Raw genomic sequence first — 24,639 nt, 5'->3', positions numbered from 1 at the left:
ATGAAGTCTTTTTATTTCTTCTAGAATCACAAAGCACTGAGCTGTCTGTACTACGGAGTCCTCCTCTCTGTATTATTCTGAGGCTGCCGCAGTAACCTTCTAGCTTGCCAGTGTGAAAGGAAAATATTCTCCTCTGCACGTAATCTGTTGCAGTCAGGTTGACTTGTGTGAAAGGTGCTTTTTGTGACAGCAAGTCCTTGAGCGGCAAGACTGCAGCCATAGGTGATATAACAGACTTTCACACACTGCAAAGCGGACATGTTTCCTGAATACTGCAGACAATGACCGTTTTAAAGCTGAAGGACAACCAAGATCAACGTGGTTTGCCTTCTTTTCTTTTTGTTTTCAAATGTGGAATTCGATTTATTATTATTAGGTTTTATATATATATCAGCTCACTCACTTATTGGTTATATAATAGTTTTTCTTACTGTGTCCTTTTATGTAGTTGTCTAAACTCAACCACATTGCCACTTACATCACTGAAACAGTAATGTTGCAATTTGTCCAGCAGGTGGCAGCACCTCATCACATCCACATTTGTGTCTCTATATTAAATCTGCAAACAGATTTATAGTTATTTTCTGATTAATGAATCATATTCCACACATTTAGAAAAGCTTTCCTCCACTCCAAATGAGAACGTAAGATAAAAGAAAAGTGTTTAGCTTTTTACATAATAAGGAGGCATTTTCAGAATAAAATGATTCATATGCAAAGTGATTGATTGCCTCTATAGGCTGCAGTTTGTCCTTGCGTTTCGGGGTCCTCCTTAGCACGTCACGGAAAAGATGCTGTCAATGGGTCAAAGCCCGCCTCTTGAAGGTGACGCCGGAATCTGCTCTGCGTTTTAATTGGATTGGGCTTCAGTCCGTCACGCTCCTCTTCCCTCCTCCATACAGCGGAGGAGAAACTGATGCTGTTCAGAGCGGACAGAGTGCATGTGTGTACATGTTGGAGTAGGCAGGCGCTTTGGTTCAGGCTATCATTTAAATATCTCCTCACTGGCTGTAGACACATTTCTTCTGTTCCCATCTGCACGTCCACGTGAGTATGTTTTTGTTTTTTCTTCTGCGAGAAACACTCAGTTGTGTTTTAATTCCCTGTTTGTAAAGACACGTGTCGTTCATTTATAAGGAATTAATAATCATGTTAAATATAAAGTTGTCTTTTGAATCAGTTTTGCACAGAAGGCCCCTGAAGCCTTTCTGTCAAATCTCAGTGCTCACTGTATAAAGTTAAACAACTTAACAGTAAACTGCATTTACTGTAAATGCAAGGTCGTTTAGTCCTGAGTTTATCAAGTAGCAGATGTTTTGTCAACATAATAATATATAATTCCAGCACTGAACACCTATTGATCATGTTGGTCTCCATGGTAACACTAAGCCCTCCGCTCATCCTCTGCACAAGTGAAGACAAGTTATGAAGAAGGGCCTTATACTGTTTGCATATGGATCTGATATACTGTAGACCTCCAGTCTATGAATAATGTGCCTGCATGAGTGTTTGTGTCTCTCATGCTGAGTGGATGTAGGTGTGTGTGTGTGTGAGTGCAGAAAGGATTTAATCGGGGTTTGGGCTCTCACATTTAGATTACTACACACACACAAAAAAAAGGATTATGGATGATTTTACATTTGCTACACAGATTAAGTGACAGAATGTGAATGCTAGTTATCAGCCTGTGTATAGCACTGAAGCCAGAACAATAACAGTGGTTAAGAAATACAACTTTACTGTGTTTAACCCTGATATCTAGAGTTTTGTTTGGGGCACCGTGCCCCTCAGAGGAGCAGCACTCGAGCTACACAGTGCCCCCTCAGTTCTGTTGGGTGTTGTCAACAGAGAAGTCTTTCAGGTGTTGCCTGAGCTGTTCAAACATGTGTAAGCTTTATGGGCTGGAGAGAATTTCTGTAAAAAATGTGTGTCATGTGGTGATGCAGTGTGCACCTGAGGGATAGTCTCAAGGTGGAAAAAAGGACACTGTTTACTGTGACGCTTACTTACCTGAGGGGTTTCAGCGTCTCTATTTTTCCACAGTCACAGCTGTGTTTACTGTGGTTTATTTGGTGGCTAATCATTTTTTTTACAGCTCCTATCCCACCAGAATCAGTGATATCAGTCAAACACAGCCTGGAGACTGTGACTGAGAGGAATCAATAGAATCTGTGGAATGCAGCAGCAGTAAAAAAAGAAAGGGCATCTTTTCCTGTGTGAAAAAATGTAGTTCAGATAGCAGTGGGGCACTGCATGGCATGAGGCGGCCTCTGCATGGATCTTTGAACAGACATGCACAACCTATTATATCTTTATTGTAGGGCTATTAAATACATGTTACACAGACAGATCAACACATTGATATTTTCCTGCCAGTGATTTCCTTGCATTGATTAACAGCACTGTGGCGGAAAAGGATGTGCAGAGCTGTAAATATCACACGTGGAAGTTTTTTTTTGACAACATATGAATAATGCAGGAAGTAGATAAAGACAGCCCAGCACGACGACTGTTATGAGCGTGTGGCAGGTGTTTCTACTCTTTTTTGCGTGGGCGGCAGGTCTCCGTAAATAATTCATATGGTTTCACATGTAAAGTGGTAGATGTGGTTTTAGAGCTGCAGCGTATGCAGATGTTTTCAAACCTAACCTGAAGACGTTTTCTTGGTTTAACACAACCAGTTTGTACCATTTAGTAGAATCTAACAGTACAGTTAAATGTTGAAATGAAGATCAACACAATTTTATTTCTGTAGCTGTTTTGGCGACACCATTTTTTTTAATGGCAGGTTGTTACTCTTATTTTCAGCCTCCTCCAGGCATCACAGAGACTGAAGGCTGATTTCATAACTCCCTCGCAGACTGCCAGATATCAGCATGAAATTTTAACGAGGGCGGCACTAGCAGATACATTTAACTTAATAACAATAGCACACCCTGTGAGCAAAGACTCCTCCATACAGTCGTGGTCATCCTTTTCTTGCTTTATAAGACTGAATTATTTAAAATCCTCACAGAACGTCAGTTCCCATGCACTAAATAATGTAAACTCTGAGGCTTGAATTCATTTTTCAACTTACCCATTTCCATTTGTAAATCAGACATATGTGTCCTTTTCAAAATAAATGATCAGCACCCAGACTGGTGCGTACACAGGTCTCAGAAACATACTGAATGAAAGTGTAGAGCAGAAATAGCATCATTTTCTCCTGCCTTTTCATCTACTTCCATCATCAGGTTAAGTTGTAACTTATCCAATAGTTTGTTTTTGAATAAACTGTGATGTTGAACACCTGCCACACATCAGCACGTTATCATCACTGCATGCTTATCATCTGCTCACTGTGCCTTCACAGAGAAGTTTGAGTGGCTGAGAATTATCTGTTTAATTCATTTCACTTGCATTGATGAAAACAAAACATGTTTACTACATTAAAATACTGACATATGGCAGTGAATCCACAGACATGTGGCCGTGTGACAAAAGGATGGGACGACTGGATTTGCACCCAAAACACTTGGACTGTAGAGCTTCCTGACATTTCCATAGACATTTTCACTTGCATTATGTATGTCAAGAAAAAACCCCCAGCCCGCCACTGTGCTGGTTTCTAAATGAGTGTATACTGCTCAGTAGAAGATGCTGTATCTCAAGTCTGACTCCACTCTTGTATCTACAGCCATTAGTGAGACTAATACCAGCCTTGTTATCTGTTATCTGAGAGTCTGATGTTTCCTCAAAGTTCATGAGGTGATAGCTGGAAGTTTGCCAGATTGGTTTTGTTCTTGGAAAAGAAACAGTACACATGACAAAGGCAGTAAATTAGGTCAATAAAGCTTCGAACAGATAAAGTAGTAGCATGTTAAAAGAGCTGTGGTGTGATGTGATCAAAGCACCATTTCTGTAGTGCACCAAGTCCTCCGGAAGCACAACTGCAGTGTAACCACAAATACAAGCTCAGAGTTCTGTTTTGTGTTGGCTCCTCCACCCTTTTGTCATCTTAGGGATGCTACAGTTTGAGCCTATAGCAGTCCCTACCAGAGAGGGATTCATGCTGCAGACTCACTGTACAACAGCCCAGCGAGTAATGAATGCTTTACTGATGCAGCTCGCAGAATTCAGGCATGAAGTAAATCTCTCAAAATGTGGCAATTTTTCTCCGCCAGACACTTCATCTCCGTCTGTCCATAAATGGAAGGTAATGGAAGACGATGCCATGTCTAAATATATCTTCACTGCAAGGACTTAGAGATTGCTTGTGGCGGTGCAGATGTTCTTTCTGCTTTTTTTGTGAGTTCCTCTGTTCAGGCCTATTTTTGGACCTCATATATTCTTATTGGAGAGCATCAACATGCTGATCTATGGATGTAGAGGTCCTGCCATTGCTGGAGTCATAAGCACTGTGGTCTTTAGTTGGGAAAGCAACAGCTGGATCACCCGTCATGCAAGTCGCTACAGAACATGTGACATATCCTGAAGAGCACTTTGCTCCCTGAAATTCAGCACATTTCTGCTTTTCCCCTGCTCTTTTGTCAGTGGGTGCGTTGAGCGAAGCTGCTGTGCTCCTCTGTGTCCTGATGAGCTGGTGTTGAGTTATGAGTGTGCCAGGCTCCCCTACACGGTGAATATTACAAAGAGAGAACACGTCTACCACACTCAGAGCAGAGAGAGAGAGACTGAGGGAGGGGGAGGGTGTTGAAGGGGAGGCTGGGCGTGTTGAGGATGTGGTCATTAACAGGATGCAGTGTGGCATTTGTGGGCCTGTCAGTTCTTGACATGAATGAAAAGATGCACTCCTGCAGAGGAAGTTTGTCAGGTTGTCTCTCCTTCGTTACCACTAACAAAACTTCACAACCTTTTCCTCTCAGGGTGAGACTGGAATGAAGGGAAAGCTTCACATTGCTACAGTAAATGTAAGATTACAGATAGTGGAGATCGCTCTGAGAGATAGCTCAGCAGTGAGCCGTTTTTTTGGAGTGGCTGCCTCTGGCCTTGGCAACCTTTCACCATGGCGCCTTAAGCAGATCAGGAGCAGGCGTTACCATCTGTGCGTCAGAAAAGCTGCAGCGTGCAAACGCACAGACATGGGTTGGCAAACATTACCCTGCTTGGTCAAGAGATGTTGTAATGAATAATAGATTGCATGTTGGGGTGAAGCCAGTTTCCTCTCTGTGTCAGTCCTCTGGGTAATTGACTTCCTGGGTGCTGCCATGATGACCTGTGATATTGTTTGAATATATCTGTGCTGCCCTCATTCTGCAGATAAGTTTTGAGGAGGGTGACTGCCTCGCCCTGCTTCCATTTACACTCCTCTGGTCTTTTTTGGGAGAAGATGGATGGTGGTAGTAACAGCTAGAGAAGGGGATTAATTGCTGCACCTGATGAAAGTCCCAGTATTTTATGGAGGGGAGAAGAGGGACTCTTAGATCTTCTTCTGTGTCCTTTGCAATGGTCCACATTCTGCATTCACCATAATAACTCTCCAAACTCGCGTAAGAAGCTGATTCAGACTGAGATGGGAATTGTGTCTTGAGTGATTGCAGCCTCTCTTGTAGCCTCTTATCAGCAACTCAAATTGCTGTTTTGAAAAGACACAGTCTAAGAAAGAGATTTGAATTACTCATCCTCTACTCTTATGCTGCCCCAAAGCAGCTTTGTAATTAAGTATGAAAAACTACAGGGAGAAGATTGTTCTCAATCTCAAGTAATGAGATGGGCATTTTTAGATCAGTGCACAAGATCATACTGAAAAATAAAACCATTAAAACGGTCCATACATGATACATACATCTGTTTAAATATATTATTGAATATTTTTTGTAAACTATAGGGCAAGCCTGATGACATCATGTTACTTTGACTAAAAATCACTCCATCCCAGTTTATATGTGGTGCCAGCCAGGAATGACACAAATACCGTAAAATGCTGGGATGTATGAAGGAGGATGCATCTGTCACCGACAACGTCTGACAGTGTCCGACGACGTCCAAACAGATGTTTATCATAGTTTGTTTTCATTTTTCTGCACAAAATGCTAACAACATTTAGGCACAATTCAATTCAACAGGTTAGCTTACCAAAGCATAGCTTAGCAGAACAAAAAAAAATCATATATCAAAGATATAGCTCTATACAATACAATGATCATGTCACATTCATTTCAGGGTCTTTTCTTATTCCAAGAGCTTGTTGTTCAGTAATGCAATAAAAGGCTAAGTGGCATCATCCCAGCAGGAAAATGCAAGGTTGTAATAAGATTACTGTTATTAAAGTGGTAACTTTTAGATGCAGCAAATGAGAGCTCAGCGTGTCGCCTTCAGCTATCAGAAAAGGTTCACTGACTATGCAAAGCAAAACCCAGTGTGTGCTCATCACAAATCACATTCTGATGAGTTTATGCCGCAGAGGAAAATAAAAAGATGGAAAGATTGACAGCGTCAGAAGAAAAGTAAATGACCTTCCTCACTGGAGTTACCAGATACAGCTGTTGCTTTGAATTAAGACAGATGAGCTGCCAGGAAATAGGTGGTGGACTGCAGAGATAAGATGGTTACCACAACACCATGTCAGACATGCGGCGTATGCAGAGGTCATTTATTTTGTCACGTTTAGGCACAGCTGAAAAGACCGTCCAGAGAGCTTCGAGCTACGTTTGCCCCTTTGAGCAGTATTAAATCAGCATTGATTCTCTTCTGTATAGATAATTCTGTTTCATCAAAGCAAACCAATCACACAGCAAAGGAAATAAGTTGGGTCCAGTCCAAGCTGGAAACCCATTTGTTTTATCCACTAAATTATCTACTACTGTTTTTATTTATAGTCTTTCTTGCAGCTTTGTTTGCTTTATACATAAACATTTATTCTTTTATAAACATAGGCCTGTGGAGCATGGCTTCAGATGGGAATTATATGCAGCTCTCACTGCTGGGTTTTGCATATAAAATGTTCTTTGAGACATTATGTAATCCTCTACGTGTCTAAAGGTTATCTAAATATCAAACCTGCCCGCTTTGTAAAAGTCAATATTCTGTCCATATTTTAAAGATACATTTTCCACCTGGAACCCTGAGCTTTAGGCACATTTATTTCAATACTAGCTTTACATTTACCCCCGTTTCCTTTTCTGAGAAGTCCATCCCCACCCAATCACTGTGATACATCAGCTGCCAAAGAGAGCTTAAGTGCTGTCTTTTTTGCAAACGTGACTCTTTTTCCATAGACATCTTCACCGTGGGGGTTCAACCATGAGACGTTTATTCTGGTGAGTCACATCCTAATGATGCCTGAAAGCCTGTTATGTTTGTCGGCCCCTTTGGCAGACTCCAGGGAAAGTGGTAGGACAGAAGAACATCTGCAACATGAACTGCAGAGGAGATGTAATAGAGAGCTCTCAGCCTCTGTAGATGTAGTTAGTGCAGCTTAAAGTGACATTAAGCCATCTATAAATTCTATTGTGATCCATAGCTGACTAAGGACTTGTTCACGGCTCTCTGGTATGACTTAAAAAAGGCAGAGATGGGATGGTGAGTTCATAACAGGTTTTAAAGGCAACAAAACAGCTGGACAGTTGTGTTTTGTCAAGCACAATTCATAGTTATTCTGTTCAAATGGAACCATTGATGGTTAGGATTAGATGATTAATATAGGATCAGTGGGGTAGCTAATCAGTTGTGAGTTTTCACTCGTCCTGTGGGATTGTTCTATAGCTGCAATCAGTATAAAATAAAGTGATGAGAAGATGAGTCATTGTGGAACATCAGCCGTTTTACTGGGGGTCTACCCACTTTGGTAACGATCAATAACAAATATTTCTACATTATCGCTGTGGTGCACCATTTTCTGGAGATCCAAGATAACAACCCCTGCAGCAAAGGTTTTAGTGGATATGTGAGGGTGGATGGTGTGGTGTGAGCTTTAATGTGTTTATAGCTCCTGAGGGAAGTACCCTCTAGTTACACATCTGTCTAATTCAAATGTCATGCTGGTTTCTCTTTGCAGAACAAATGTGGTTTCCACCCACCCACCCACCCACCCACACTTTACCAGATTATTCAGAAGATGTCAGTCACCTCTCCTCACAAACCGTTTAGCCTTTTGTGTGTAAGACATTTCCAAAAGAATGTCAGCACATATATATCTTTTCCTTCATTGTGTAAAACCTGGAAATTGCCTGTAATGATGTACATCACTGCTTTACCTCAACATACCGATGCCAGGCTTGATCAGAAAAAATGTTTCCATTACATTACTTTCCCCACTTCATGTGTGTTTATGTGTTCCTGCAGAGGCCTTTGTGATGACAGGAGAACTTTCACTGTGTTTATGTTGTCCTCTGTAGCTGTCTGTGGTCAAGTGATCTCCTCTGTTCCTTGCATTGTTCCCGCTTAGCTAATCAAAGCTCTCAGACCTAGCTCCTGCTCATTAGCACACACCACAACCACTTATATTAGACTTACACTGTCTTTGTGTGTCTGCTCTTTTGCCTCTGGGTCTGTAAATGAGACCCACTGCTACTGTCGAGTGAGTAAAAATCCATGCTAACTGTGCCTTTAACCTGCTGTTTAGTGCATTTTTTCACTTCCATCATTTAAAACGTCTTCCTCAGTGAGAAAGGGTAATAACTGCAGCTGTGGCGTCTATCTGTGCTATCACGCCAATGAAAGCCCGAGAAGTGCTTTTGTGTAAGATGAAAAGGTGCCCTGAAGGGCGACAGGGTTACAGACCTGCATGCGTAGCTGGTGTGATCAGTGGAAAGTGGATGAATAAATCATAAAAGATGGTGAGAGACCGTTGGACAGATAGATAGACAGACATTTAGTGTCTTATAAATCACAGCTGTCAGTAAGTCGGTCTGTTTCTGCCCTGCTATAGTTAATCACATTCAGCAGTAAATGAGCTGCGAAATGCACAAGACATAGGGCCGTTTTTTGTGTGTCCAGTCACTTTGATCCATTGTTGTGGCTGCATTTTTGTCGCCTTGTTCTCTCTCAATGTAAACCACAGCCTGTGGTCCACAGATAGAGAGGTGATGTAGCCTTGGCCAGAGGGTGGAGGTTTCAGATGACCATTCTTTTGTCTGATCAACACGAGAGGATGTGGCCATTACACAGCACAAAGCTTGCAGATGCAGAGTAGGTAATGTGATTAACCTTGCTGCTGCTTCATACTCAGCGTGTGGTGTGTCTTACTCAATTCAAGACGCAGTGACCGCATCTTTTAAAATACAAGAGAATTCATGTGTTTCATGTGTGTTGCATCTCACAGTGGGTCAGTTTTAAACCGCAGATTTGGCACTCTGCCTTTGTCTTGTCATTGCTGTATTCTCACATTGTGTTGAGAACAGTGTGACATTCACTTCTCTGCAGTGAGTAACAGGGATGTCAGGTGCCCAAGCTTAGCTGGTATATTTCTCCATGGTAACAATGCTTTTATTGATAATGTGATGGAAACAAGAGAATAGCCACCAAATTACTACTTAATGAGCATCACGAATAATGTTTTCATGCCAAGGAATCTGTCCTGAATTGGGAATTAATGGACAAAATACACAGATAATCACATAATACAGCGAATGAAGCTTAGTCAGTATCGTAGCACATCCTCAGTTAAGCTAACTAATGACCTGCTGCTCATTCCCATGTGGACATCAAGATTTACACAAGCACACCGATTCCTGTGTGTTGATCAGCCTTCCATACGAAGACAAACTACCGCTCACAATTCATTAGCTAAATGTGGTTTTATGTGCTGACACACAGGCGCATAATGTTAATTAGACTGTGTTCTGTGTGGCGGTTGAGTGAAGGTTGCCGTTTTCTAAAGAGGTCCAATTATTTTCAAAGAAAAGTGGAGGATATTGCATTTCGCTGATGGTCTCACATGTCACTGCTTCCTTACATGTGACACTTGGCTTTTAATTCCCCGCCATCAGTAAGCTGGCTCACATCCGGCACAGTGTCAGTTACTCACACTCATCAGGTCATTTTCATTGATGGGATTTAAACCTGACGGGGGTGTCTTTTTTGGAGCATGTTAGCTACTTTGTACTACTTGATCTAGTTGATCCATGTCAGATATGGTTTTATATTAATCTCACTCTTTCTATTAACTACTCACTGAGTCATTTAGACACTATAAAACAATTAAATGGGCCATTTGCTCACAATAGTTTCATACTTGAAGATTTGAATGTGTCTTCCAGTCACTGATGAGCATGTGTGCTGTAAGTGGAAGTGGCAGATTTATATGACCATTAAATGCTGACAGTCCACCACCTTCTGAAAGGCTTAGTTATGAATTATTTAAACCTGTAGTCTCTTTATTGTAGTCCAATTTATGTCCTCCAGTCCTGTCAGATTTTTTTTGATACATCCTCTATCTGAAGATGGAAAAACTACTTAATCTAAATAGCCTAATGTATTTCCTACTGTGTGAGCTAAAAGGCTTTTATAGGATATTCAAAAACCTCTTTTTTCCCCTTCACCCATGAACCCCCCTCCACCTATTCTTCCCCTTGTAGAAGTATGTATCTCCAGCTGTAGCCTGCACTGGCCAGTCTGCAGCAAGATGAGCTCAGAGGAGCGCAGCTCAGCCATGTCACAGAAGATCTCCTCGCTGTCACGCAGCAACAGCAGCTCCTCGTCCAAGCATGACAGCCGTCAGGTAACACTTGTGTTGCACACACAGATCATTTTCCTGGTCTGACGTACATGAAAGAGTGGGTTTTATTTCGTTATGCAGTGTGTATATTAAAAAGTCGCCACTGCCTGGCTTCATAGATTTTTCTCCATCGTGGAGGAAATTAAGGCCTTCATCACACAGACAGTTAATAGCTTTAGCTATTCGTTGTGTTATAAATCTCACACAGCCAACCTGAGACACGTTTTAAATTAGAATAAGTTGTACATCTGCGTCAGCTCAGCATTCCCAATGGCTAAAATACAATTTTGCCACAATCCCCTTGAAGGTAATTCTCTCACCTCCAACATGGAGTAGATATTTAGCCCCAGCTGTTCTTGCATTTGCCTTGAGCATTTATCTGCAGGCTGCAGCAGACTCATTCATTTTTCATTACTGGTAACAGCTTTTCCTTTTCAAAAGTAATAAAGTTCCACTTTGCACTTATAGTCCATCACTTTGGAGAAACAACAAAACACAAATGGTCTGGAAATGTGTTTTCATTAGCAAAGGCCATCTGAACAAACAAGCAAATATTCTGTGCTAAACAGCCGTTTGAGGTCTCACAGGCGGACACATTAGTTTATAATTGTTAAAGTTGGAAAGTCAGATTCCTATATAGTAAAAATGGGATGGCAAAGTTTTTTCAGTAGTGCTACAAAAACTCTTGTCTTGCTGAATATCCCATGTCATACTCAGCAAACAGCTGAGCTGAAGAACACAGGTTCTACATGTTCTACATGAATCTATATACGGTAAGTACAGACCATTAAACATTTACCATTACAGAGCTGGGAAATGTAGGACCCTTTGTCATCCATCCATCATCTAAACCCGCTTTGTCCTGCAGTGCAGGGTCACGGGGGGCTGGAGCCTGTCCCAGCTATGTACTGGTGAGAGGTGGGGGAAAACCCTGGACAGGTCACCAGTCCATCACAGGGCTACATACACAGACAAACAACCATTCACACTCACACCTACGGGCAATTTATTAGAGTGACCAATTGACCTAACAATGTGGGAGGAAGCCAGAGGACAGTGAGACGTGCAAACTCCACACAAACAGAATCGCCTCACAGCAAGAGGTTGCTGACCACTGCACCACCGCCCCATCCTTTGTCATGTTCCTGTTAAATCTGTACACCAGAGGACCATTGGGACAAAGGACTCCAGTTGACATAGGGATGATGATGATGGCTGGATGATAACCTACATGTTTTGGGAAGCCACATGTCAGATAAATGGTCAGGGTGCAGCAGCATGTGAGCTACAGGATCACAAACGAGTGTGAAAACGTTACTGATTTATAATTTTCTTATGCTGTGGGCTATTCCCCTGAGCACCGTCTGCTTGGCACTGATGTCACTCCTCTGTTTCTCAGAGTGTGTCTTGACCTTGAATGAAAGTGCTCCGGCAGTGTGTGACAGTGACTCACTGTGTGATTGTGTCAGAGGGAGCTGTGACGAACACTGAAGGGAGAGTAGAGGAGCTGCCCACAAGCGTGCCCTTGTCAGCCCCCCTCATCCTGATATGAAGGTTTATTTTAGATGGCCTCACCTCCAGCGCTCAGACTCTCAAACTGATACAGTTTGTTTAGCCAGAGCTGTTATGTACTGGAACAATCAGGGACACAGTAAGGCAACACACCTCAAACCTCTGCCAAGAACCCATAGTTCCTCTGGATAGATTGAGGTGCGTTTTTGTCCCATTTAGACTGTAACTACATTAAGTCATATTCCTGATGTACTTGTTCACCAGCATCAATAATAAGCATTCATTATCAAGGTATTATAGTGTAAAAAGCCCAATATAATCTTCAAAACCCCAGAACAAAGTTAGTGTCAATAATCAACTACTTTCTTCTCCACTAAATGTGACATAAACTATGTGATGCTCTGTTATCTGTGTCCACAAAGACATTACAACCCCCCTGTTTATTATGTTTATCCTGCCTTCCTGGAATTCTCACTGCTGAAGTACATAACACAGCCATGAGGATTAGTTGATGATGAAATATCATTTCAATCACTGTATTTGAGGGGATTTGGGCTTGACCTTTCTAATCTCAGCCAGGAAATGATTATTGTGAGGAGTGAGATTAGACAGGTAAGCTAATTTTGTAAGTGGGACCATGAGGTGAAAGTGTGCAAAGCACCACACAGGACACCTAACTTCACTGGGCCGCAGCTGTGAAGCTCTCCTGCCTTCAAAGCCTCTTGCTGACTGATTGACGTGAGATGGAGATGAAGCAGCAAAATAACACCGCAGCAGCAGCAGCAGAAAATTACAACAAGCCTTTGACTCTGATCTTGCTGGGTGGTTGATTTGTTCAAACTTTCCGCAGCATGTGCGTACATGTCTGTTGTCTTTGTATTCTCATTAACCATGTGTGCCCACAGGACAGCTGGGAAATAGTGGAAGGCCTGCGTGGAGGCTACAGCAGTGTCCTGGAGCCACAGAAACAGCAGGGCTACATGCTAAAGAGGAGAAAGTGGCCCATGAAGGGTTGGCATAAGGTATTACAGAACAAAGTCCTTACATGACCCCATAGTATGTTACATTTACCCATCCCCCAGAGTGATAGACTTTATAAGATACTTTAAGCCTTCACGACTGACTGACATTCCACCCAACACCTTTAGATTCCTCATACAAATCTGCTGACATGACTCATTTGTGTTTTAAACAAATTGAATGAGCTTATGTAGCTGATGATGTCACTCACAGACGAGCCACATGTGACCTGGGTCAGTGCCTGTTTGCACTCTGTCTAAAAGCTTTTCCTGGGATGATAATGTCTAGATATCTTGGTGTTCCTCTCAGATGCATTAGCTGATGGCTTGTTGGTTACTAGAGCTGTATACATTTAGTATTGACTTACAGTCGGAGCTTTTGAAGTGTGCTTTCAACAGTCTGATTCTGTTGATGTACAGTAAGAGCATCAAGAATTGCATTTGCAAATTGAATGGAGGAGATGGACATAGCACTCAGGTGAGAGGAAGAGCATTAAAGGCAGACAGACTCCTTTATGACAAACACCTCACTGCAGGGACATCTGCAGTCTGCAGTGACTTCAGACTGGCTGTCAGGAATATGCTACATTTTATTGCAGCCATCGTTGTCCTTCTTTCTTCCCGCAGAGATACTTCTTCCTGGACAAGGGTATCCTTAAGTATGGCAAGTGCAGCACTGATGTGAGTACCAACCCCTGCTGGCTGTATGCTGCTGGGGCTTGTCAGTTACACAAGATTGCAAAGGACACGTTGTAATATTCTTGTTATGCATGCTGACCATCTTTTCCCTGAATATCCATCTACGCCTGTAGACACAAAAGTCTGTAGCTCTCAATCAACTCTCACATATTTATTGTGAGCTGTTTGTGACATTTTAACAAAACAGCCCTGTCTCTCCTCTTTGTCAAACCATACTTAACATATTCATAATAACACAGTGTGCTGACTTTGTCTCACAGATTGAGAAAGGGAAACTCCATGGTTGCATTGATGTGGGTCTCTCTGTCATGGCTATTAAGAAGAAAGCCAAGTGCATCGATCTTGATGCCGAGGAGAACATCTATCACCTGAAGGTAAACTGCAAGGCTAATGACTGTAAGGCATTCCCCACAGGCTCACAGGAAGAGGGGGTAAAATGTGGATTATTCAGATTATTCTATTTTTTAATTCCTGGAATGGACGCTAGCATTAAATTGACCTCATGTGTACATGCGTGTGAGAGGGAAATACTGCTCACACTGTGTGTTTTTCCACTGACACACCTCCTCCATCTTACTTTGACCTTGATTTCTGATTGTGGTATCTGCTCTGCAGATTAAGTCACAGGAGCTGTTTGATGAATGGGTATCCAAGCTGCGTCACCATCGGCTCTACCGGCAAAATGAGATTGCCATGTACACTAACGAGAAGTCCTTCTACCATCCCCATTACCCATCCCCCAACTCCCCCGGCCTGACTGAGGGTGCCCCTATTAGAAAGGTACGCCTGTGCAGCACACTGTTACTGAAAACCTTGGATTCTGTATCAATTTTTGTCAAGAGCATTTACTGTAGTGTGAATTATTCTGCTGAAAAAAAACTACGCAGGAAGCTAATTGATATTGAACTGACCTTTGAGTCTGTTTGCTACTGCAGTGCATCCCTATACGGCGGCAGTCCACAGTGCCTGCAGCAGGAGGCTTCCCTTTAGGCTCCAACAGCCAGGCCAAAGTAGCAGCCTGGCTCCAGTCATCAGACGACATGGACAAATGCTCCAAAGGTGAGACTGTACAGACTGGATAGAAGAAGTGAAAGTTACATTACATATTACATAGTCATGATTTGGTTTCAGAAACTCTTAAATAAATCTGAGAAAAAAGGTAAAGCCAGCTCATAGCAACGATTTTCTTTTCAAAGCCTTGAATAGACATGACAGTGAGATTCAGAAGATCGGATATAGAGTGACTCATGTTATTTTTCTACAGTTATTCTGTATTTCGTAAAATAATTTATTGGATGTCTCTGCTATTTCCAATAATTATGTTTGACTGCTGTGTACACCTTAGAGCCGGCAGGGTGGTGTTTATGAAGCTTATGAAGCTTCTAGTTACTGATGCACTCTGTTTTTTTTAACGTTTTCATTCATTAGGATTCTGATGACGTGCTGTCAACACAAGCTGTTGAATGAGAAGATCAAAATCTTTATGCAAATTTACACAAAAGCTTGTCGTACATGTGAAAACAGATGATCACGGCTGCAGTGCTCATTAAATTTTATGTTCTGTTAACATCTGTTCATAACTCCTGTGGAACATTATCCAAGCCAGGGCTTTGGAGAGAGAAAGAGAGAGAGAGAGAGAGAGAGAGAGAGAGATGAGAAGTAGGAGTCCATTTGTAATGAAATGCTGGTTTTGTGCTGGACTTGCCTTCATGTCTTTCTGAAAGATGCCAGTTCCCACTAAAAACATGGTCACATTTTTAACACAGTTGAGATAGAACTCACCACTATTGGACATTTTTACCTTCCTGTCATGTCTCCCTGGAGCATCTGAAATCACTGACTTGATCAATGATAGGTTAGGATATATCTGGCCTGTCAACACAGGAAGTGGCTTCTGGGCCTTTTTTTACGAGACCAACTAGTAGATGCACATTTTAGTGTGGTGCACCATTTCTTTATAGCTTTTCCTCCTCTCCACAGACCTGTCGGTGTGTGAGGCCTATCTGCTGGAGCTCAACCACCTGCTTCAGAGTATGGAAGTCCTTCATCGTACCTATTCTGCACCGTCTATCCAAGCACTGCAGGTCAGCCCTTCCATCACTGATAACATTTTCAGTTCCATTGAAGACTGCGGTGCAACATTAGGACATTTTGTATTTCACATTTCTGTTTTATTGCATCTTGTTCCGAAACAATTTCCTGGCTGAAAACACAATTCTTTCTGTCCTTATTATTGAACTTTCCCCCTGTGTTCTTCAGGCGTCTACATTTGACAGCCCCAAAAAAGAAAAAAGACTTCCGAGGAAATGGCGCACAAAAAATTACAATAAAGATGTCAAAACAACTCTGCAGGTAAACAACATGACAACAAAGTGTCATCATAATTAATCCGGTTTCTATCCAACTTCTAATCCTCCTCCTCTTCCTCCTCCTTTTCTTCTAGGTACCCAGCTGCATCTCTTCTGGCTCCATCCGCCTCCATGCCTCTAACCCCAACCTCTCCACCGCTGCACTTGGCAACGACAAAGTCGACCCTGAATCCCTGGATACCCCTTTTGATGTAGCCAAGCTGCAGGAGGACTTCTGCCGTGTCGCCACCAACTGTGAGTTAAGATCATATTAACTGTTGAGCAATGAATAATTTGAAACCACCGCAGATAAAAAAACAAAAATGTTTTTTTTACTCAGTCCAACTTTCTTTACTTTGGTCGTCATTGGTACAACAATATCAGTCCTCTGGCCAATGTCGTTTCCAATAAACCTGCCAGATAGGACTGGCAACGTTTTGTTTTGATGTGACAATAACAACAACGCCAGCAGTGCTGTCGCTTTTTTCTACACTACAAAATCTTTTATGTAAACAGGCGACTGATTGTGTTGGATTTATATTAAGATACAGGACGCTTGACATGGAATAATGAGGATGATTTGTGTTTTACATAAGAGCCTAGGACAGTCAAACTTACCCAGGGAACAGCTGTCAGTCTGGGAGGCAATTACTGCCAAATTTATGCACATTCGAAATTATGAAGCTCGGACTGTGTGACGAGCTTAATCTAATCTGGTGATTCATTAATTTTGCCAAAGCTGGTCAATAACCAGAGCAGTGATTATGAAGTGTGGGGTAAACTGAGTGTTAGAAAATTAAAATTTTGTCTTGGGAAACAGAATTTGTGTACTGCATTAACTTTGTACTGAATATAAATCAGTTTACTGTTTGTCTTCTCTTGTTGCTGCAGTGCATGAGACCATGAAGTCAGCGCTGAGTTCACTCACGTCTGAGAGGGAGAGATTAAAACAGTGCCTGGATCACGACACATGTCCCCCTACTTCACCACAAGTTGTCAGCCTGAAGAACACATTAGCAGCGGTATGCGAAACAACACACACACACACACACACAAGGCCTATTGATGCTTTCAGTCAGGATACGTATCCGTCCTTGTTGTTGGCTTTTACGCTCCTCTCAGATGCCGTGTCCTCCCACACCTCTTGTCAGGCGTGACACATTGACGAGGCTTTTAAAGGGATTACTAGCTCCTGGTGTGATGGTTGCCCACCTGAATAAGACCACGTTCAACACGTCATGTTTCCTGTGTAGTTGCTGCCTCCCACCCAGAGGCTTTTTTCTATTTTTTGTCTCCAGTTACACACGTCTCTCGACATTAAAGACAAATTCAAATACTCAACCGAACCCTCACACACAGCGGGTGATAACACATAGTGGTATGTTTACAGTCTGATTTAAGGATCGTTTCAGTGAAGCAGCGTTGCATTAAAACAAGAAGTTCCGTTCAGCTGTCAGTGATCGAGGTGTTATGTTTGGGTGTGTGTGATGTTGTTTACACTGGTTATTTTTCAGGCTTTAGCCCAGAACTCTGAGCTGAGAGAGCGCCTGTGCAAGATTCATGCCGAGTCCCACATCGTAGAGCCCACACTAATAAATCTCACTGCCCCTGTGCAGGTGGGTGCAGAAATGCAGTGACTCGATCCCCCCCCCCCCCCAACTACCACAATGATTATTATTATCCCTTTCTTTATTTATCATCTCACGCTGTCACAGAATGAATGAGCTGTCCTCTCCCTCTCATCAACAAACGTTCTGCTCCTCTCACCCCCTCACTCGGCTCACAATGAGGATAAAACATTGTCTTCACCTCATCTCTTCAGGGAACATTGTCTTCTCAAATAAATGTAATTTCTGTTCTTTTCAATGAGAAGTGGTTCCTGTCATTACGTACAAACGGCTCTCATTGTGACATGGCTCAGAGGAAAACGTTGTGTTTTAAAGGAAGCTCTTTGCTCATTTAATCAGATTTGCTGACCAGACAGTGTGAGCTGATCTACTTAATTATGTCCCCAACAAAAGACCTGCATTCATCTCCATTTGTGGAAAAAACTTAATTGGTTTATTTGCCTGCATGTTCTTTGAGATGTGTGCGTTTTGTTTAGTTTCTCTTTTTGTTGCTTTAGTTGTTTATTATTTGAGCAATATATTGTAAAACAGTCTCTAAATTCATGTTTAAAAACACAATAAAATCCCTTAGCATGGACAGATTTAGTTGCATTACTTTGCCAAATGTTTCATCTCACTTGTCAAACTTTTAACTTTATACCATATTATAGATGACTGTCTTTCAATATATTATGTCTTATTGATTCATATTCCTTCACAGTGATTGTGCAGTGGTGCTGATTGCGTTGTGCCCTCTTCTTCCCCATAATTATAGCTGACGTTTTTTTTTTTAGAAGCAGGACTCTGTAGATGAATCCCATCCTCTTGTACACCAAGTGTCCAACGAGAGCAGAGCTTCCATTGCAGAGTCTTTGTCTGAATTCTTTGACGCACAGGAAGTTCTTCTGTCTGCGAGTTCATCTGAAAATGAGGTGAGTGTGTGTGCTCACCTGTACTGCTGTGCCTTTACTCATGTCCAGGACCTCAAAATGAGTTTATTAAACACATTTTTAGTGTATTTTTTCATGTTTTAAGCTCTTTGTCTTTTGGATAGAGAAAAAAAATTAAACTTAAACAGAATGCTAGTTTGTGTGCCCTGTTCACTGTCCTGTTCCTTCAGTGTTTGAGCAGCATGCCTGATGAGATCACAGCTGAAGCGGAAGCAGTGTGAAAATGGAAGTTAATTACTTTAATCTAAAAATACAGCAAGATCAGGTGAAACCAAGTTTCAAAGGGACCCCAGTGTATTACATCTTCCACTGACAGCACCGGATGTTGAAAGAGAGATTTTTTCTTTCTGTATTAAAAATGTATCTGTGATCTACAAGGCAATGTTGGAACTTTTTTAGGTGTCAGAGGATGACTCCTACATCAGTGACATCAGTGACAACATTTCCATGGACAACTTCAGCAATGAGACAGAAAGTGAAAGAGCAAATTCAGGTAAACTGAATACATCCCTGAGCTCTGTGCAGTTTTATGGATTCTGGGTTGTTATTATAATAAGTTCATTTGCCATGCATCTCACCTGAGCTCTTACACCATCTCTTGCCAGGCTCTGTGGAGGAGAGCAGCATCCTTTGTCAGCGCAGATCCTGTCTGCCCACACCAAGCCCCAACAACAGCACCATCAGCCTGTGGAACATCCTCAGGAACAACATCGGCAAAGACCTGTCCAAGGTGGCCATGCCTGTGCACCTTAATGAGCCTCTCAACACCCTGCAGAGACTGTGTGAGGAGCTGGAGTACAGCGAGCTGTTAGACAGAGCTGCTAACACACAGGACCCCTTTGAACGTATGGTGAGGTGGCAAATTCACCGTTTGAGTGTGTGGGCAGTGTTTTTGTTTTTCTTTTGTTCAGCACTTAGTTTCTTCTCCAAGCAGCCGCTGCTGGCGAATGTACTGTAGAAGAGTTTTAGAAGACACCAGAAATATCAAAAGATCACTTTCCAGCACAACAGAAGCTTATCATTAAATGTGAAGATTAGTATCAGTTCCATATATTCTTGCTAAATATATATTATCAGCATTAGCTAAACGTAAAAAAGGAGAAATAGCCCGTCTCTGTTCTTTCAGCTCCTCTCATGCATGAATGAAGCCATTTTCTGAGTGTCCATACACAAACACACTTTAGTAACATCGGACAGAGACAGTGTAGCAGTTCCCCCTTATTTTATTTGTCTTTATGCTTAATGGTCCTAATCTTTGTTGGCTCTAGCTTCAAGCATCTTTTCCACAAAAGAGTACTTCCTACATTTGATAAACTAAGTAAAGCAACACAAGAAAATTTTTGTTTCCAGGGTGACACTACATTTTACTAAAACTAAATACTTTTTTCCTCACAAGCGTTGCAAAACATCACTGCTAAAAATTCCCCTCGCACAAAATAAAATGGAACAAATGGAGAATATTGTCCTAAAACTTTGGCTGCAGCCCACATGTGCACCAAATCCCTGTCTTTAACTAGTAGTTAGAAGCATTTGGTTTGGCCGCTCGCTGTGGTTTTCTAGAAGAGATAAAACATGAACAATGGATTTTTCTCTATACATATAGAGTTGTGAGTGATTGACACATCCAGAAAGTGGTCCACAGCAGCAGTGATGACATCATCACTCTTAAAATAGAGACCACTGAGCTCCTCAAACAAGGCAGGCTGTTGGACAAATCTACGTTTCTGGAGAGCTGACGTTTATTTTGGTAGCGCTGTATAACTTATCGTCTTAAACCAAAGTCTATCTAAACCCAGTCATTCACTTTTTCAACGTATTACTCTGAGATGTTTACGCAAAATGTTCCAATTAAGAGTCTTTAAAGTGGCCGACGGAGATTTAAGTGACTAATGCTTGTCGTTGGCTGTCGTTCTTCTACACCAGGGACTCCAGCGGCCTGCTGGCACAGGCACTGTCCTGATCTGGAGCCCGCGCCAGCCCTGCTTATTAAACTCTCCCACATGAGGCCTAACACAGAGATGTGATGATTCTGACTGTTTTCCACATCTCAGTTTTACATTTGCATTAACAGACTTTGGAGTGATTTTGTTGTTTAAAATGTGTTTGTGCGTGTGGGAGGTGTAGCTATACAGCTTGTAGAGTCTCATGAGGCAGATAAAAATGAGAAGCAGATAAATGCAGAGCAGTTGATGTGTCATGACTCCGCAAATACAAACAACTTAATCCCATAAGGGGCCATTTGTTTGGAGCAGCAGACACACTAATAAATGATAGCAAAGAATTATGACTTCCCTGTGTAAGTGTGTGTGTGGGATAAGAGAAAATAAAGTCTACCATGGAAAAATACTAAATACGATGACAATAGTAGGAACCACAGTGAATGAAGAAGTCGAATGGCGGAGGGAGTGAAAGCTCCAGTTTGCAGCCTCCCATTATGAGCTGAAATAATCATCAGTACTCTGTTGGCTCTGCTGGGGAGCATTCAGACAGATGGCTGCTCTGCTCATGACAGTAAAAAGAAGACAAAATTATAACGACTCAGATTCTAAATTAGATTTGACAGAAAAGCAACCGTTACACATAAATCCTTTCTCATTTCTCACTAGTTTCTCTCACTCTCTTTTGTATAGATATATGTGGCTACATTTGTCGTCTCTGGATATGCATCCAGCTACTTCAGAACAGGAGGAAAGCCTTTCAACCCGGTCCTAGGGGAGACGTATGAATGTGACCGGCCAGATAAAGGCTTTCGATTCGTTGCAGAACAGGTAAGAATCAATCCTGGTATTTGACGTATCAACAATGCAACAAGTGTACGACTGAATATACTGACTAGAATTAACACGAACCAAACTCTTTTAAACATCAGGTCAGCCATCACCCACCCATCTCAGCTTGCCATGCAGAGTCTAAAAACTTTGTCTTCTGGCAGGGTATGGAAGTATTTCATTCTTCAAATACTAGAATAGTAGCCACTTGTTCAGATTGAATGTTAATCTGTTTTATTGCCTTTGTAGATGTGAGGTGTAAGAACAAGTTCTGGGGAAAGTCAATGGAAATTGTTCCTGTGGGTACCACTCATGTCACTCTGCCAGGGTGAGCTTCTAAAGCCTCATTTTTTTTTTTTACGCCTGCACTGGACTGACCCTGTCCTCCTCCCACTACACAGCACACACAGACCTGTAGAACTTCATATTCATTTGGATAACCAACAGAGAAACATTATTATCCAACTCATGCAAAAACAGATTTTCTATACCTACTGTTACTATGCCTCATGTACAGCTGTATTTACTGCTATGCTGGTGGATGAACATGAATATTGTCTTGATACCTCACCCAGATTTGGAGACCACTATGAGTGGAACAAGGTGACGTCCTGCATCCACAACATTCTCAGTGGACAGCGTTGGATTGAGCACTACGGGGAGATCTCCATCAGAAACACAAGCAGTGACGTTTGTCAGTGCAAGATCACTTTTGTAAAGGTGAGGCTGAAATGTGACATCAATCACTATGTTAAAATACATTTGCCTTGCTGTGACATGTAATTGTATACATCATTTCTGAAGGGAATTGACATGTCTTACATGTTTTATGTGTGGTACTAAGAGGAGAGAGTTAATTACTTCAGTGTGTGCCATGTGCAAGACCTCCTGAAGCAGCGCTGGATTTCAAGTCAAGACATGTCAGAACTCATTATGCATCCTCATCTCTCATTAAGTGACACTAGCAACACACACTGGGGATCAAGGATTGCTTATGCAACAGCTGCATCTGCTGACTGCAAGAGGACAGTATTATGATTCATCTACTACAACTATCGTCTGCTGGTTTTTTTCCTGCAGGCCAAATATTGGAATTCTAGTGTGAATGAGGTGGAAGGAACGATTATGGATAATAAAGGAAAGGCTGTCCATAGACTCTTTGGGAAGTGGCATGAAGCAGTTTACTGTGGAGACCCGCCTTCAGCCACATGTATCTGGAGAGCAAGTATGTCTTTCATAACTGAGTGCAGAAGTTGACGGATTATGCATGTGTCCCTGTTTAAGTGTCTATGTTATTTGTGTACATCACAGATGCAATGCCAGTAGACCATGAGCAGTGCTATGGTTTTACGAAGTTTGCAATAGAACTGAATGAGTTGGAGCCATCTCTGAAGCAGCAGCTACCACCTACAGACACCAGACTACGAGTGGACCAAAGGTAATGGGGAACAGATTTAAATGTTGTTAAGCAGCGAGTCTCGATGCAACTTGGATGAGATAAAACCAACAAATGTCTGGCAAACATCTCGACAGCACACTCTAACCTATGACAAAAACAGCACAAAAATAGGCACATCAATACTTGTGTTAAGAATAGTAAGCAACTGAAGGCGCTTTTAGAAATATTGAGCTAATTTTAGCCCACATTTAAAGGTTCAAAAGTTTATAAATCAAAACACTGCTGCCCCAAGGTGCCACAGAAACAAAGAACCACTCACAATTGTGGCATCAAAGTAATAATACAAAAAAAAGAAATGGCCTATTTCCTTCCCTTTTATCCACTGCTATGTTGTTGTACATTAATGACTTCAAATCAAAAGATTTAATTTGAATATTGAAGATGAATGTTTTACCATGTTTGCATAATGAATGCGTCTGTGCCTGGCTGACAAGACTGCTGGAGGAGGGGAAGTTGGAGGCTGCCGAGGAGCAGAAGCAGAGGATTGAACAGCTGCAGAGGGAGAGACGGCGCGTCCTGGAGGAGAGCAACGTAACACATCAACCTAAATTCTTCAGGTAGGCCTAACATCCTAACCTGAAGCACTAAATGGTGCAATCCATCGTGGGGAAGTCGTCCTTGGACATTGTTTGGTAAAAGGCAGGCACATTGATAAAAACACTACTGCTACAGACGACTGGATGAACAATACATCTATCAGTGTGCAAGCTAAATGTATCCAGTCTGGTCCTGCTGTTGTCACCACCTTATTTCTGCCTCCACAGAAAGTCAAAGGATGATTCCTGGGTGAGCAACAACACATACTGGGAGTTGAGGAAGGACCTCGGCTTCAGCCACATAGAGTTTCCTACACTGTGGTGATTCCTGAGCTGCAGATCACACACACACACTTCAACCCACTCAGCCTCTACTTCGATCCAGGCTGGTTCTGGTGACGTACCATCCACATTCAGCTCTGGTCTTCTATAGCCTTTTTTGCAGTTTATCAAAGTTATTGCCTTAATAGTAAGTGCTTATCTAATTTGTGTAAACATATTTATGCAAGCATATTATGAGAATGTTGATCAATTTTGGCATTTTTTTGCCCACATTTCCACCAGTTTTGTTGTTTTAACTCTCTTAAACTGAGAAAAATATTAAGGATTAGAAATCCTTTTTTATGGTTTATCGACACTAGTGTAAAACAACTGAACAAGTGGTCACTTTAGCCGTCGTCTTATCATGAACATTCTCTACCTCCGAGACAAACTAGGCCTTCATATGCCATTGATTAAGTGTGCACGTCTGATAGTTATTCTGCATTTGCCTGATGCCTTACTGGTTGTATACGTTTAATTTATTTGTTGCTTTGCTTTGGATGTAAAAAAAAACTGTTTTATAAGGACAAATGAGAATCGTTCAAATGAACAATGTTTTATTCTTATTACTGCTTTTTTGTTTTGACTGAATGATTATGTAACTTAAGAGCTGCAGTAGCAACTTAATCAAGCCATGTTTCTTCTCCACGTCATCCGTTGCACCATTGTCTGTCTGGACACTGGGACCAAAAATGTCCAAACTCTATGCTCCATGAGCTCAAATAAAAATTCTGATTCTTTTTTGTCGAGTCAGTTGTGC

At 41.8% G+C, this 24,639-nt stretch overlaps 1 protein-coding gene across 5 annotated transcripts; it reads left to right on the top strand.

Annotated features, from left to right (window-relative positions):
- The first annotated feature begins 911 nt into the window (after positions 1–911).
- On the top strand, positions 912–24,620 carry osbpl3b (oxysterol binding protein-like 3b). 5 transcript variants are annotated; one of them, XM_028425817.1, is made up of 24 exons: positions 912–1,047; positions 10,524–10,663; positions 11,378–11,433; positions 13,078–13,194; positions 13,819–13,872; positions 14,151–14,264; positions 14,506–14,670; positions 14,826–14,949; positions 15,871–15,974; positions 16,150–16,242; positions 16,334–16,493; positions 17,130–17,260; positions 17,753–17,854; positions 18,640–18,777; positions 19,195–19,288; positions 19,401–19,645; positions 21,426–21,563; positions 21,665–21,728; positions 21,813–21,891; positions 22,139–22,283; positions 22,644–22,788; positions 22,875–23,001; positions 23,457–23,579; positions 23,787–24,620. In XM_028425817.1, the coding sequence occupies exons 3-24, from the start codon at positions 11,410–11,412 to the stop codon at positions 23,881–23,883; spliced, it is 2,583 nt and encodes an 860-aa protein (XP_028281618.1). In that variant the 5' UTR covers positions 912–1,047; positions 10,524–10,663; positions 11,378–11,409; the 3' UTR covers positions 23,884–24,620. The 5 variants fall into 5 exon arrangements, with proteins under 5 accessions (XP_028281618.1, XP_028281615.1, XP_028281614.1 ...); XM_028425814.1 differs by lacking the exon at positions 11,378–11,433 and having other exon boundaries at positions 918–1,047; XM_028425813.1 differs by lacking the exon at positions 11,378–11,433 and having other exon boundaries at positions 929–1,047; positions 10,521–10,663.
- Positions 24,621–24,639: the final 19 nt, after the last annotated feature.

Source organism: Parambassis ranga, chromosome 16 (genome assembly GCF_900634625.1).
Source record: "Parambassis ranga chromosome 16, fParRan2.1, whole genome shotgun sequence".
NCBI classification, from domain to species: Eukaryota; Metazoa; Chordata; class Actinopteri; family Ambassidae; genus Parambassis; species Parambassis ranga.
Note: the sequence above shows the minus strand (reverse complement) of the source record. Positions and strands in the feature narration are given on the sequence as shown.

What these genes read in the sequence shown, in the direction of transcription:
- osbpl3b (XM_028425813.1), top strand. Translation starts at nt 942, where the DNA reads ATGTGTGTACATGTTGGAGTAGGCAGGCGCTTTGGTTCAGGCTATCAT. An exon ending in GTTCCCATCTGCACGTCCAC is followed by an intron (nt 1,048 to 10,520) that starts GTGAGTATGTTT and finishes TTCCCCTTGTAG; the next exon opens with AAGTATGTATCTCCAGCTGT. An exon ending in ATGTCAAAACAACTCTGCAG is followed by an intron (nt 16,243 to 16,333) that starts GTAAACAACATG and finishes CTTTTCTTCTAG; the next exon opens with GTACCCAGCTGCATCTCTTC.